Source organism: Xyrauchen texanus, chromosome 2, assembly GCF_025860055.1.
Source record: "Xyrauchen texanus isolate HMW12.3.18 chromosome 2, RBS_HiC_50CHRs, whole genome shotgun sequence".
Classification (NCBI taxonomy): domain Eukaryota; kingdom Metazoa; phylum Chordata; class Actinopteri; order Cypriniformes; family Catostomidae; genus Xyrauchen; species Xyrauchen texanus.
This window is the reverse complement of record NC_068277.1, coordinates 57,623,954-57,637,804: the sequence shown is the minus strand read 5'-3', so window position 1 is coordinate 57,637,804 and position 13,851 is coordinate 57,623,954. Positions and strand designations below refer to the sequence as shown.

The 13,851-nt window shown below is 35.8% G+C and overlaps 1 protein-coding gene across 5 annotated transcripts in view; it reads right to left on the bottom strand.

Annotated features, from left to right (window-relative positions):
• Positions 1-13,851, bottom strand: part of arhgef11 (Rho guanine nucleotide exchange factor (GEF) 11) — a 106,622-nt gene that overhangs the window by 86,501 nt on the left and 6,270 nt on the right. For all 5 annotated transcript variants that reach the window (XR_007972375.1, XM_052147479.1, XM_052147491.1 and 2 more), the window contains exons 2-4: positions 6,474-6,565; positions 6,256-6,354; positions 6,123-6,172 (exon numbers count right to left, since the gene is read on the bottom strand). Coding sequence is in view for 4 of the 5 variants with exons in the window: in XM_052147479.1 (XP_052003439.1) it covers positions 6,123-6,172; positions 6,256-6,354; positions 6,474-6,565 (241 nt within the window). In the remaining variant the exon portion in view is untranslated. The remainder of the gene's footprint in view (positions 1-6,122; positions 6,173-6,255; positions 6,355-6,473; positions 6,566-13,851) is intronic.

Sequence of the window (13,851 nt, the reverse complement as noted above, 5' to 3'; positions counted from 1 at the left end):
TCTATACATTTGACACAATGTTGCTTAAACGCATTTAAGAGACCTTAATAAATCAAAATAAGAAAACACACATTAAACAAATGCAGCATTTCTCTGGCAATTTCAGGATAACAAACACCATGTGTGCTAACAGATTCATACTTGTGAATTAACATTACAAAAACAGCCGCAAATGTCATTACAAACGTGAAAGTTCACAAATTTAAATTTTTGAAGCGGAGTACAAAATCAATGATTGAAACTAAAACTAACTTTAACATACTAATTCAAACAGTTTGGCATTTGTTTATGGATAACATTGTGACTATGAAATGATGTGTATTTGTGCATTTTGATGCGTTTGATGGGCAAAACCCTCCCAAAGCCAGAGCGACAATGAAACACACACAGAGTTAGGGCTGCAATATTATGACAAAAATCATAATTGTTGATTATTTCCCTTGATATTGTAATTTATATTAATTTTGATTAATATAATTGACATTAAAATACTTATTTGAGGTGACAATTGCATGATATGTATGCTACACATCCAAAACAAACTGAGATTTTTTTTTCATGTTTTATATATCAAGACTACCATATTTAAATATGGTCACACCTGACTACAAGTCGCACCTGGTCAAAATCATGTTGTTTCCGCAAGTAGGTATAGCTGCAGGCTGGAGACCTTGAAATGGGGTGAGAATCTCCAAAAGAGGGTGGGTTTACTCCTGAAGGGCCGTGGTTACTCGAAAAAGGGTTGCGCCAACTCCAAAAAGGCAACAACACTTCCACTCACAGTTAAGGTTAGCAAAAGGGTTAGCTAAGGGGCTCCCTTATCTTTAATGGTTGCCCCTTTTAGGAGCACTGCCTTCAGCTATATCCTCCTCAGCAGCCGCTCAAGTCCTGACTTCTCTTCAGATGCTCAACATGTCAGACGTGCTCCGTTATGGTTCACTAACTGAATGTTTTTACTATGTGATGACATGTCATTTCATTGGCAAGTGAGGAGTCGTGTTTGACAGCAGTCTAAAGTTTGTTCGAACAATACTATTGATGGGACAGAATATTTCAAATGGTTGCATGAAGTCATTTTTAAAAGGCAAAATACTCTGAATTGGCCGGTTTAAAATCACTACAACAGTCCCTTTAACTGATGTTTTCATCTGTTTGTGTGTTAGCAGTGTTGCAGTGTGTGTGTGCGTTTGAACGGCTGACAATAATTATGTATACAAGTCGCTTCACACTATACATCGCAGAACATTTCAGATGATGAAAAAAAAACGCAATTTATTTTCCGGAAAATATGGTAGCTGTCTAAATGCTGAACTTTACATTGGCGCTCTCAGAAGAATCAAATATAAAGCTGTTATTCAAATTTGGAATAAATCATACACAGAAGCAAGCAATGGACATGTCTCTGATTGGTTAAAATTATCAACTACTGCAAAAACATACATTAAATAGAAAATATTTACGCAACATGAATAGACCTACATGAACTGCTATAATTGACACTTTTGACGATTAGTTAATTGTGCCAGCTGTATTTTCTTGTAATCTCGATTAATTGTGCAGCCCTAGACAGAGTGATGATTCAAATAATAATGAAAATGTTTTCGGCAGGAGTTGGTACGATATGCAATGTAATGTTAAGAAAACATGCAAGCACACCTTTAAATTCTTTAGATTTGAAACATTTGCAGTGGACAGGATATTAAGTTTTGACAGGCAAAACTTAGTATTCTATTTTTAGAGTTAACATTGCAGAGTAATGTTTTTGCTCTTTAAAAGTGAAATGATTTTTGCTCCATCTGCCATGTAATTATAGCCACCTGGTAAGTGTCTAGTACAAGGAGCTTTAAAGTCCCTGGATTAAAAAATGTATAAACTCCAGCCATTTTCTCCACATCCTAATGGCGATTCAGGCATAAAATGCCTTGAACACAGCGAACAATGAATTTGCTGTTATTCCTCCTTTGAAACACACAAATTCAAGCAAGAGGGCCCATAACCAAGGACGTTTGGGGAATTAAACAGGGTTTTAGGAGGGAAACGGATGAAAATAATTATCTTCAGCATCTCAGCTCTTGAAGGGGCGGGGTTAAAACTGACTAAAAACCTTAGACTATTGGCTATGGTCTCGTGCATACCTCAGCAGAGAGGAGTCTGTCATATCAGCGGAAGAGCAAGTTATTACATTTTGATTAAAGATTACGTCCAAAAATGTATTAAAAAAATAAAATAAAAACAAATTATATCGATTAGGGGCATAAAAATGCAAGGATGCATTGTGGTGCGTAGATTAAAGAATTTAAGAGTTGATTATCATTACAAAATAATACCCAATGTGACCGTTCATATTCACAAGCCTTCTCGCAACAGACATGAAGTGTAACTTGTGCGATTGAAGGGGAAGAAAGTGCATTTTGAAATAAAATGTATCCTGCCGAGTTCAACCTGCGAACCTACATAAGATTAAACCTATTAAATAAATGTCTGATCGCAGTTATTTTAGATAACTGCGATTATTGTGCACATAAAATTACAAGTTCGAATCTAGGGCAAGCTAAGTGACTCCAGCCAGGTCTCTTAAGCAACCAAATTGGCACGTTTGCTAGGGAGGGTAGAGTCACATGGGGTAACTTCCTCGTGGTCGCTATGTGTGGTTCCCGCTTTCAGAGTGGCGCATGGTGAGTTGTGCGTGGATGCCACGGAGAATATCGTGGGCCTCCACACGCGATATGTATACGCGGTAACACACTCAACAAGCCACGTGATTGACGGTCTCAGACGTCGATGCAACTGAGGTTCGTCCACCCCGATTGTAATGGCAAATGTTCCTGAATCCTGGTTACTGCGAGACAGCAGTGTTAATACATGCAGTGTTAATGACACGCAATGACACAGAGGAGACCTGTGTCACACCAGAGATGATAGAATGAAGAAACACAGAATCTCAAAAGGTCTTCATGTGAAATAAAGTCTTGTGTGTTTATTCAGAGAGACTTAAAATAAAGTAAAAGAATTAAGAAAAAAAAAATAAGTGTAAAAATGTAAAATGGACCAAGACTAAAGTTGAGCAAAAGGAGAGATATTTTAGTATTTAGAAATATTTTTATATTTAAAACATTATTTTTACATTCATAAGTTTTAAAGCCTTAAAAGGGAGTCATATATCCATGTTTTATTTTTTAATTTATATATTTGAAGTTAAATAAAAAAACCTTAAGAAATATGACAATGTTTGACAATTAATAAAAGACCTAAAACAGATAATTAATTAATCATCATAAATCACAATCATTTGAACAAAGTTCATTGCCTTCTTCCCCGATTACAATATATTAGGTTAATCTTGCTTTTGTATCTCCATAAAATGCGTTATTTGTTATCAGTTATGTTATCAGTATGCAACCTTGGTGTCATTTTTGATCCAGCTCTTAAAGTTGCATTCTACCATCTGCGTAACATAGCATGCCTCCATCACATTATAAATCATAAGGATGCTGAGACTTTAGTGCATGAGTTCATAAATACAATGCCCTTTTAATCGGTTTACCATCCAAAACAATCAGAAGACTTCAGCACATTCAAAACTCAGCAACTAGAGTTCTCACTCACACTTCACACAATACCATTTTATATAAGCTACACTGGCTATCAATATCATCCCGTATACAGTACAAAATCCTCCATTTGAACTATAAAGCCCTTAATGGTCTTGCCCCTTCATATCAGTCTGAACTTCTCCATCCTTATACCCCAACATGCACTCTCAGTTCCTCTGATACTGGTTTACTTGTTGTACCACATTTCCATCTCTCCACTATGGGTGGAAGGTCATTTGCAGTCATTGCTCCTAAACTCAGGAATTCACTCCCTCAGAACCTCTGTGACACTACTTCTATCTCTGTCTTAAGTCTCGTCTTAAAAAATCTGTTCTCATTGTATTTCTGCTCTGTCCCTGAAAATGATTAATCTCCGATTGCTTACTGCTCATGAAACTGAAATTGTTGATGTTTGTGTTTGTGAGAAAGCCCTAACCACGCCCCCTGAGTGATTTGTATTATATAGCTCTCAGCTAGGTGTGGACATGCAAAATCGGCATCTGAGTTACAAATTAGGCCGGCTGGTCTGTTATTCAGCGACGTATATGTTTTTTCTCCGTGCGTAAATGATTACGGGTGAGTTTTCATATATATTCCCCCTTTGGTGTTAATATTATTGTTCTGAATGTCGAGATTTGCTCGTAAAATGAATGCAATTTAAACTGCGTCACAAAGTGAAACCGAACCGTTTTCATATTGGAATTTGAGCCTGAAAATGATTGTCATTGTATTATGTTATAAGATATTATATTCTCTTCCTAGTTACAGATCACCCGGTTTGTTCAATATTGTTTGAACATGTTGATTTGATGACATTTTATATGTTTACTGCTGCTGTAATATTGAGCACACGCAATGAGCGTGCAATCTGCGTGTCATTGTTTACTTTATTATTTTATTATAATTGGCACGCAGTTAACCCATTTGTTAATTTATATATTATATAATAACTGAATGTTTATATAATTTACTGATATAATTACAACTGTTTTTTCTTTGTTTCTATTTTGTTTGTTACAGACCACACATTTGTGAATTAACATATACAAAACTCCTTTGAATAAATAAGTTAAACTGGGATTCCATTTCGTGTTTCTTTTACCGGAAACACACACCACTGTGCACCATCTTGACGGCATTAATCCTGAACCCCTTGAGCGTCCCATACGCTCGTACAGTGTTGCTCTATTTGTCTTGTCTGACATTGATTGATGTTTTTCTGTTTATTCCTGAGATTGTAAAGTGTTCTTGAGCTCTGGAAAGGTGCTTTATAAATTAAACCTATTATTATTATTATTTCTCCATAAAACAGTTTAACCATGAATAGAACTTAGCTTAATTAAATATGATTGATAAGAAGATATGTGGCTGTGAACGAAAACACTCACTCGTTAAGTCATTCTCTTTTGTTCTTCAATTGTTTGTTGACATGATATCACTAATAAACTTTTCAAATTTCAAAATTGTTACTTTAGTCTGGGACGAAAGGATGTGTAGTTGCTACACCAAGTCGTGGTATGCGTTTGCCTGCAAAATGCGTATCTTGTGAATACGCTGTTACCATAACAATGTGCTCTGTGGTGCAAAATCAAAAAGTCTCTAAAATATTGAAAATGAATACACCCCTGTGTTAAAGAATTAACAAAACAGATACTAAAGATCTAATACGTCATTCTACTCATTAAATGACATTATTTAAGAAATCGATTTCAAGTTTTTGTAGGTCTTTTATGTAAGTTGATATGTTTGTGTTACGTGCATAACCACTGATGGCACATCTGAATGATCATTCGCATAGAGACATTTTCCATGTCGTCTACTCTGTGTTCTGAATATCAACACTCTATTTGCAGTAGTATCAGAGTCATAATAAATAAAAATAACAGAGTAATCGGCACATTTTAATGCCACGTATAGCATGTTAGTGAATTCAGAATTTAAAAAAGACAAATTAAACCTTTTCTTCTGCAACATAATTTTAAAACGTAATCAAGTGGGTTAAAACAACTTTTTACTGATCTACACTGAATTCTACTCATAGGATGAGGCATTAAGTCATTGATAACACATTTTGTTAAGGTTTTACTGAGCATCCTCTAATCGCCTCCCACAGCAGTGTGGCTGGTGTCTGAATGTTCTCAAACTTCCATGTATCCCTGAATTAAGAATGAGTAAATTCAGGCCATTAAGAATGGCCTAAATTCCTTTGTTATTGTTGGTTACGTTCTTGAAATTATATATAGTTAAGGAATCTAGCCTAATTTCCTCTATTAATGACATAGGCTTATGATTTAGTTATTGTAGTAATATACATTTCTCATTGCTGCTTTTGCATTCAGAAATCACCTTCGGTGAGAAGCATTCATTCTTTGCAACTCTTACAATGCAATAATTGTAAGAGATTACAATTGTAATCTTTTTGTAATAATAATAAAAAAGAGACGAAAAATAAGAGTAAAAGTGATGAAGAAAATCGCTTTCAATTTTTGCAACATTTTCCTGATAGGTGGTTCAAACAAATGAGAATACCTTAATGATTCTGTCTCCTTCATGAACCCCAGCCTTGATCGCTGCTCCACCTGAAAAGCAAAGAAGAATGCTGGCTTAATAATGATAATTATTTAATACTGTTTTACAATAGTTTATGTAAAATGTGTATTACCTGGCCGCACATTCTGCACTAGTTTGATCCGCTCCCCACACACAGTGAAGCCAAACCCCAAATTGTCCCTCTGCACAACTACACACCTTTGGACCAGACCTGTCCGTAAGAGACAGATGAGTGAAGTAAACAATGAAGTGGTTGGGTTATAGTTTATATATTTTATTAAGACCAGAACACCACACGTCATTCACATACAATACATTTGCTTGCTTTACCCGTGCTCTCTGAAAGGAGATCTGGTAGTGTCTCCCTCTCTTGGCCAAGAGAGGACCTGCACTCAGAGTCTCCTAATGTCAAACTGCTCAACCTTCGAAAGACAGAATCATGAGTTCAATACTAATGCGGCAACCAACATGAAGGGGAAAGGGAAAAAATAAATAAGTAGGGAAGGAAGTACAGTGGACACCAAATTATTGTATGATGCAAAATCCCTTGTAACATTTTAGAATGGCCTAGCAGTGCTCAAAATTGCCAAAAGTGCCACTACACATATATTGTGCCGATGATATAGTGTAATCTAAAAAAATGTTGCTTTATAGTGTATATCTCAATATGTAAATATATATATGTGCATGGTGTTTCTATCAGTGGGCAGGTTGACGTGAGACTGAGATAATTGAAGATACATGGACAAGGTTTTTCCAGCATTGAAAATTGGGAGGGAAAAAAAAATTATATTTATATATATATATATATATATTCTTGACGCAACCTAATGCTTGCAATCCCCAGTCAGCTGTACGCTTTGTACACGGCAAAAGGGGTGTCACTACATAACACGTGTCAAACTCGCTTAGTTTCAAAGTGGCCCACGAGCTCATTTCTGAAATGTAGGATGCCGGGATCGCAACGTTTCACTGAACAATCAGTAAGTGCCTTCTTAGCGAATATAAATTAGCCTTCCCCTGTCAAATGTGGAATGAAACAGCACTACACGGGTCAATTAACAACACAACTTAATCATAGCAGCACGAGGGTAGAGCAGTTGCGGTAATTTGCGGACTGGTCTCAACCAAACAACAGACTATTTTAAATGCGCTTGTAAATCAGTGAGATGCATGGCATGGATTGCGGAACTCGTTTGAATGCGGTACAGAATTGTCTGTTGCAAAACTCTCAGTTCTCCGTGATGAAACTAGTTTAAAACAAACAGTCCCCATATTCTAAATGGCACTGACAAAGAATTGTAACGCATACAAAACGCTTACAAAAATTTACCATAAATGTACTGTAGTGACACTAACTGTAACTAAATACCTTTAGTAGTTGTGGCAGGAGAACTTTCTAATCGTATTTAGACTGCTGTTTTTTCATTACAAAAATGCCCTAGTTCTTTATATAGTAACCATAGTTACCATGGCAGTTACCATACCATAGTTACCATGAGGAGCCATACATGGTTTTACATGGTTACCATGAACTATTACAATTACAACAAGGGGTCCCCATCACAGGGGGACGTAGGGCCCTCGCAAAATGTAGCCAGGGCCAACTCGTGTGAGATGTGTCCTGAGCAGGAGAGAAAGCGCTTGGAATGTCAACAAGAAATTAGAGATTCATCAAAAGAACTTGAGGAGCATGCTGATATAATTCCTGATCTATCTATTCAAAATGAAAGCAGCAATACATTTGCATGAAGTTTGAATGTCTTGTGTAGATCAGATGCTCTCAAACTCTCTGAACTCCAAACAAAATTATATTTTCTACCAAGTAAGACATTGGTGCTTTGAGAAAGTTAGTGTTAAAAAGCCAGAGACTTTCCATGTATTTGTTACTGGAGGTGCAGGAACAGGAAAGCCACATTTAATCAGAGCTATTCATTATGAAGCAATCAGATTATTATCCCAAATTGCAACTGCAACATGCAGACAAAGTTTCTGTTATTTTGACAGCACCTACTGGAATTGCTGCTTTCATCTTGGGTGCCAAGACCATGCATAGTATATTTTAAATCGGAACAGATTTAAAAATGCCTTACACATCTTTAAGAGAAGTGTAAATGCAATGCGTGTGGTATTTAGTGACTTGCACTGATTCAATTATATTTTTCTGGTAAACCACAGCCTACTAGCCTATAGACAGGTGACTACTCTCCATTTGGTAAAGCTAGTATAATTGTTGTGGGAGATTTTTTTTTCTAATTGCCCCCTGTGAGAGGAAAACCAATGTATTTGCAAAATGCTTCATTGGATTTGTGGAACATCACATTTACGGAATTAACAACCATTGTTAGACAAAAAGACTCGGCTTTTGCTGAAATATTGAATAGATTGTGTACACATAGTAAGAGTTCCCCACTATCACTTAATTACTTAAAAACTGGACAAACCTCTTCCGCTTTACACATTTTCCCAACAAATGCACAAGTGGAACTGCATAATATCAACCAGATAATTGCATATTGCTCAGACCACATTTGTGAGGCTACAAACGGAACAAATGCAACTTTAAAAGGGACACTTTTCCAAAGAAACATTTCAATTACATAAAGGTGCACGAGTCATGATAATTAAGAATATTGACGTCGCTGATGGCCCCAAACACAATTGTGAATGTAGTATTTGTTTAGTTTGGTGATGATAAAGTTGAAAGGGAATACCACTGGAAAGCGTACACCAACACCTAGAAACATCATAAATTCCACTCCAATTACTTAGAGGAAGAGCGAGATAACAGCAAGCGTGGGATGTGTAAGCAGTTCCCATTAAAGTTGACCAAAAATAATTGATTGCGACATTCGTTTAAATTCTAGTCACCATTGGCGACATTCAGGTTGTGTGCGCTCATATGCAGTTTCGTCAGATATCATCTTGTGAGTTATTTAATACATATTAATATAATTTTTGTATTGTTTTCCTGTAAAAATATCTAAAATTCCTTAAAACAAGATTGTTTTAGAAACAACACTGCATAAGATATTCAGGTTTTTCAGAGAATGTATTTTTAACATGTGTAATTTGTCTTACTGTACTTTTTATAACTGAGTTTTTATAGTCAAAACAAGTAAAAAAATCTACAAGTTTTGAAGAAGTAATCCAATGTATTTGGAATATTTTAATGACTTTTAAGTAATCTAACGGAATATGTTACAAATTACATTTTACAGCATGCATTCTGTAGTGGAATACATTTCAAAAGTAACTCTCCCAAACCTCTGTGTGTGTGTGTGTGTGTGTGTGTATACACACACACACACACACACACACACACACACACACACAGACACAGACACAGACACAACACTAAAACCACCTGCCTAATATTTTGTAAGTCCCCCTCATCCCACAAAACAGCAACAACATGCATCTCAGAATAGCATTCTGAGAATATATTTTGCTCTCCACAATTGTACAGAGTTTGAACCAGTCTGGCCATTCTCTGTTGACCTCTCAGCAACAAGGCATTTCCATTCACAGAACTGCCGCTCACTGGATGTTTTTTGTACCATTCAGAATAAATTCTACAGACTTTTGTGTGAAAATCCCAGGAGATCAGCAGTTACAGAAATACTCAAACCAGCCCGAATCAACAATCATTCATGCAATTATTGAATCAGGCAATCGTGTGGCAGCAGTGCAGTGCATAAAATCATGCAGATACGGGTCAGAATAGGACAGTTCATGTTTAATCAACCATCAGAATGGGGAAGAAACGTGATATCAGTGATTTGGACTGTGGCATGATTGTTAGTGCCAGATGGGCTGGTTGTGAGTTTTTATGTAACTGTTGATCTCCTGGGATTTTCACACACAACAGTCACTAGAGTTTAATTTATTTATGGTTCGAAATGACAAATTCTATGGTAACTCAGATAAACAATCTGTACAATTGTGGTGAGAAGAATATCATCTCAGAATGCCATTTCGAGATGCAAGTTGGCGCTGTTTTGGCGGCACAATGGGACCTACACAATATTAGGCAGGTGGTTTTAAATCTAAATTTTGATCTAAATCACACAATACACACTGAAGATATTAGCACTTCCCGTTTCTCATTTTTCACCATAAATGTATCGCCTAGCCATGGCAACACCGTTCGATATATCAAAACTCTGTTCGCAATTTAGCATCTTAAATGTCTTGGCCACGTTTGGTGCCTGTCAAATTCCAGAGCATGCATTTTACAAACAAAGCAAAATGACGACTTCCTGTTGGGCAGAGCTAATACAAGCCAATAGGAGATATGTCTGTCATGTGAGAACAATGTGCTCCCCAAAACTTGTGAATATCAGACAAGCAAAGGCTGATGTCAGCGGTGTGGAAATACGATATAATACTAATAAGCAGTACCGCCGCAACCTATACGCATACTACGCAGTCTGCGTAGGGCACCAACTCCCTAGGAGGGCACCATCTTTCCCTAGGAGGGCACCAGAAAGTCCACCGGGTGCCCTTCCTCGCACGTTATACGTTTTCAAATACCCGAAAGCGGTTACGGAACACAGTCGATCGCTTCACGCTCATATTGCGAATGCAACAATCCTCTTGAATACTGGGGCATGAACAAAGATTGTTTTCCATTGTTGTGTGGATTGCGCGCAGGTATTTAACTGCCCAAGCACCAGCACAGAGAGAGAGACTATTCAGGGCAGCATCTCATGTTCTTGAGTTGCCAGAAAGTTGAGCAACTTTTGTTCTATAAGAGAGTGGACTTATGCGAAAAGTGACTTATGTTGGGATAAATGACACCTTATTTTAAGTAAAAGTGACTGTAATTATTATATTGTCACTGATATTTTAAAATGAGTATTTGCTGAGTATAAGCAACTTGTACTTGGTTAAAAATGTGTATATTATTTTATTGAAAGACCCCATTTAAAATATATATATATATCAAATATGATACAACAGGCTTTTGAGGTACATCTCTCAAATCATTACATTCTATGCCCACCACACAAAAAAAATAACAGCACTTTGAAAATTCTGACACATATGTTTTTATATATTTAAAGTGTGAATTAATATTTCAGTGAATATTCATATATGCAGCCTGTTCTATCATTATAAACATCTCATTTTTTTACATTACAAGATATTATGATGTCATCTTACTATAAGTTCAAAAGACCCAGCAAAAAAGTTAAGACATCAGAATATTTTCAGACTGCACAAGATTTGTTACAGTTTAGATCGGCAAATGAGCTTGCATTACGGATGTGAAAAATGGACACATTGTCGTCCTCACATAAAACCGGTATTACGGATGTAACCCCTTCATTATAGACGTGACTTAGATCATGAGGGGAAACCATCCAAAATGTTGACGTGGACCTTTAAAGAATATTATATTATGTTATAATACCCCACCAAGGCTGTATGATGAATTGGAATAAGATTGAAATAAAAATGTTTCCATGGTAAGTTCCACAAAAATGTGAACCAGCCCAATTTCCCTTTTTTAAATGTCAATATAGTGTTTGATTCATAAAATATATATGATAAAAATTGTTTACTAAAAAAATAATATTTTATTCATATTGTATTTGATGTGCTGAATTGAAATGATACATTTCAATTCATATTTACAGACAAAGGACAGAAAGTTGTCATGGCCAAACTCATACATTTGGTATCTCTGAAAGCAATTCAACACAAAAATGTATTGCTGGATCTCTTTAAAGCATAATGTATCAATTATTTGATACATTATGCTTTAAAGAGATGTGTTTTTTTTACATTAAACTGATTTTAGCCCCATTAGACAATCTATCTTATGACACATTAAAAAAAAACCTTGCAATTTTTATTTATTTTTATAGTTTGTCTAATGGGGCTAAAATCAGTTTAATGTAAAAAAAAAAAAAATTGAAATTTCTGACAATTCTATCATATGTCAAGCTTTAAATGGTTAAACTAAACAATTATATTCAATTACTAAAATTATGTTTCAATTATGTTAAATAGGAAACAACCCGGCAATGTCTGCCTTCATATATTCTCTACAGAAATGTCTTAAATCATTAAAAGCCTATGTGTTTATTATTGCTGAACTTTCTTTTCTTTTTTTATTGTATTATTTTCTTGAGTTTGAGGAAAGTTTATAATACTAATAATAATAATAATATTGGAAATAGAGCATCATGTGAAATTTTGATTATGGTAAGGCTGATTTAAAACCAAGTAAATGTTTTTCCTTTTTTTATTTGACTATGTCAAGTTCCAAATAAAGAGAAGATTAAACTAGTTTTCATTTATAAAGTATATAATTCAATGACTGGATTATCCAAAAATAGGCATAATATGATTATTTTATATATAATTATTTTATTGATTTTCCAGAAACATTTCACTATATTGTGATTTTGGTCATATCGCCCACCCCTAATGGCCAAATATTGGTCTACCCCAAATTAGACTATAACAAAACACTAATACAATTATCAGAAAATGGAAGAACTCACCAAGCAGCAAAAGGACTAAAAGTAAGCATGAAAGAGAAAAGAAAGGTATTACAGTGAGAGGTAAGACACCAAATTAAAGAGAGAGAGAAAGCAAGGAAAACACAGCATGAGAAACGGACACCATGAAAACAGACTGACACAGTGAAAGGCATAGAAACTGAATGCATGAATGCCATGAGCAAATGTTTACAATCAATGTTACTTCTCGTAAATCAGAAGGAACTGGTGCAATTCATAGCTCAAAAACACAATGACCATGTTTACGTGCACTTCAGAAAACCGTTTATTCCAGGGTTTTTGCTGAAAGCGGTGTTCTGAAACGTCATGTAAACAAGAACATAGATTTTCTTACGCTATTAAAAGGATTAAGAGTAACCGGTTTAAAACACACAGGCTTCTCCTTGAGAACACGGCTTATGTGGTCATGTAAACACATCAGTGGGTTTCTGATGGGTGTTTGAAGAGTGTGCATGTGCATGAACATACCAGATAACAAACATCATAGGATGAAGCCCAACAACAAGCCAACAGAGTGGAAAGAATTCAACAATTCTGGGAGTACACTGGGAAAAGCACATACACTAAACTATATCCATTTATACACACTAAAGTAAAAAATTGAGTGTCCCTAACGCTTGTGTTTATGCGCTTGTACATTCGGGGAATCACAGAGTTTATGTAAAAGGAAACCCCACCATTGCAGCGCAACTTGTTGCAACTCTGGAATATCTGGAAATAAAGTGAAGCAATAATAATAAAATAGCAAAGTTTGTTATTAACACAAGCATCGCAGGAACAATACGTTACTGTGGAGAAAGCTACTTACTGACCGAGCTATACGTATACACGGAAGTACATATTATGTCACTTACAGTATACAGTGAATGTAAACGGGAAAGCTGCTTTTTCACAATAAGCCACTTTCAAGTGGCCATATAAACGTAGTCAGTCTCTACAAAGTCAGTTAGGCTAAATAATTATCATTATTCAACCGCACGGCAATAAGCTGCAGAAATCTTTAGTTAATCGTTGATAGACGTCGTATGTTTTGAGCCGAGTCATCATACCTGTGCAGATGAGTTTGTTTCTTAACAGCTGCCCTGCAGTCACAAGCACATGACACAAACAGGAAGTTGACTCAAAAAATGAGATCACAGAAACAAGTAACACAGAGAGAGACAGGTGCATAT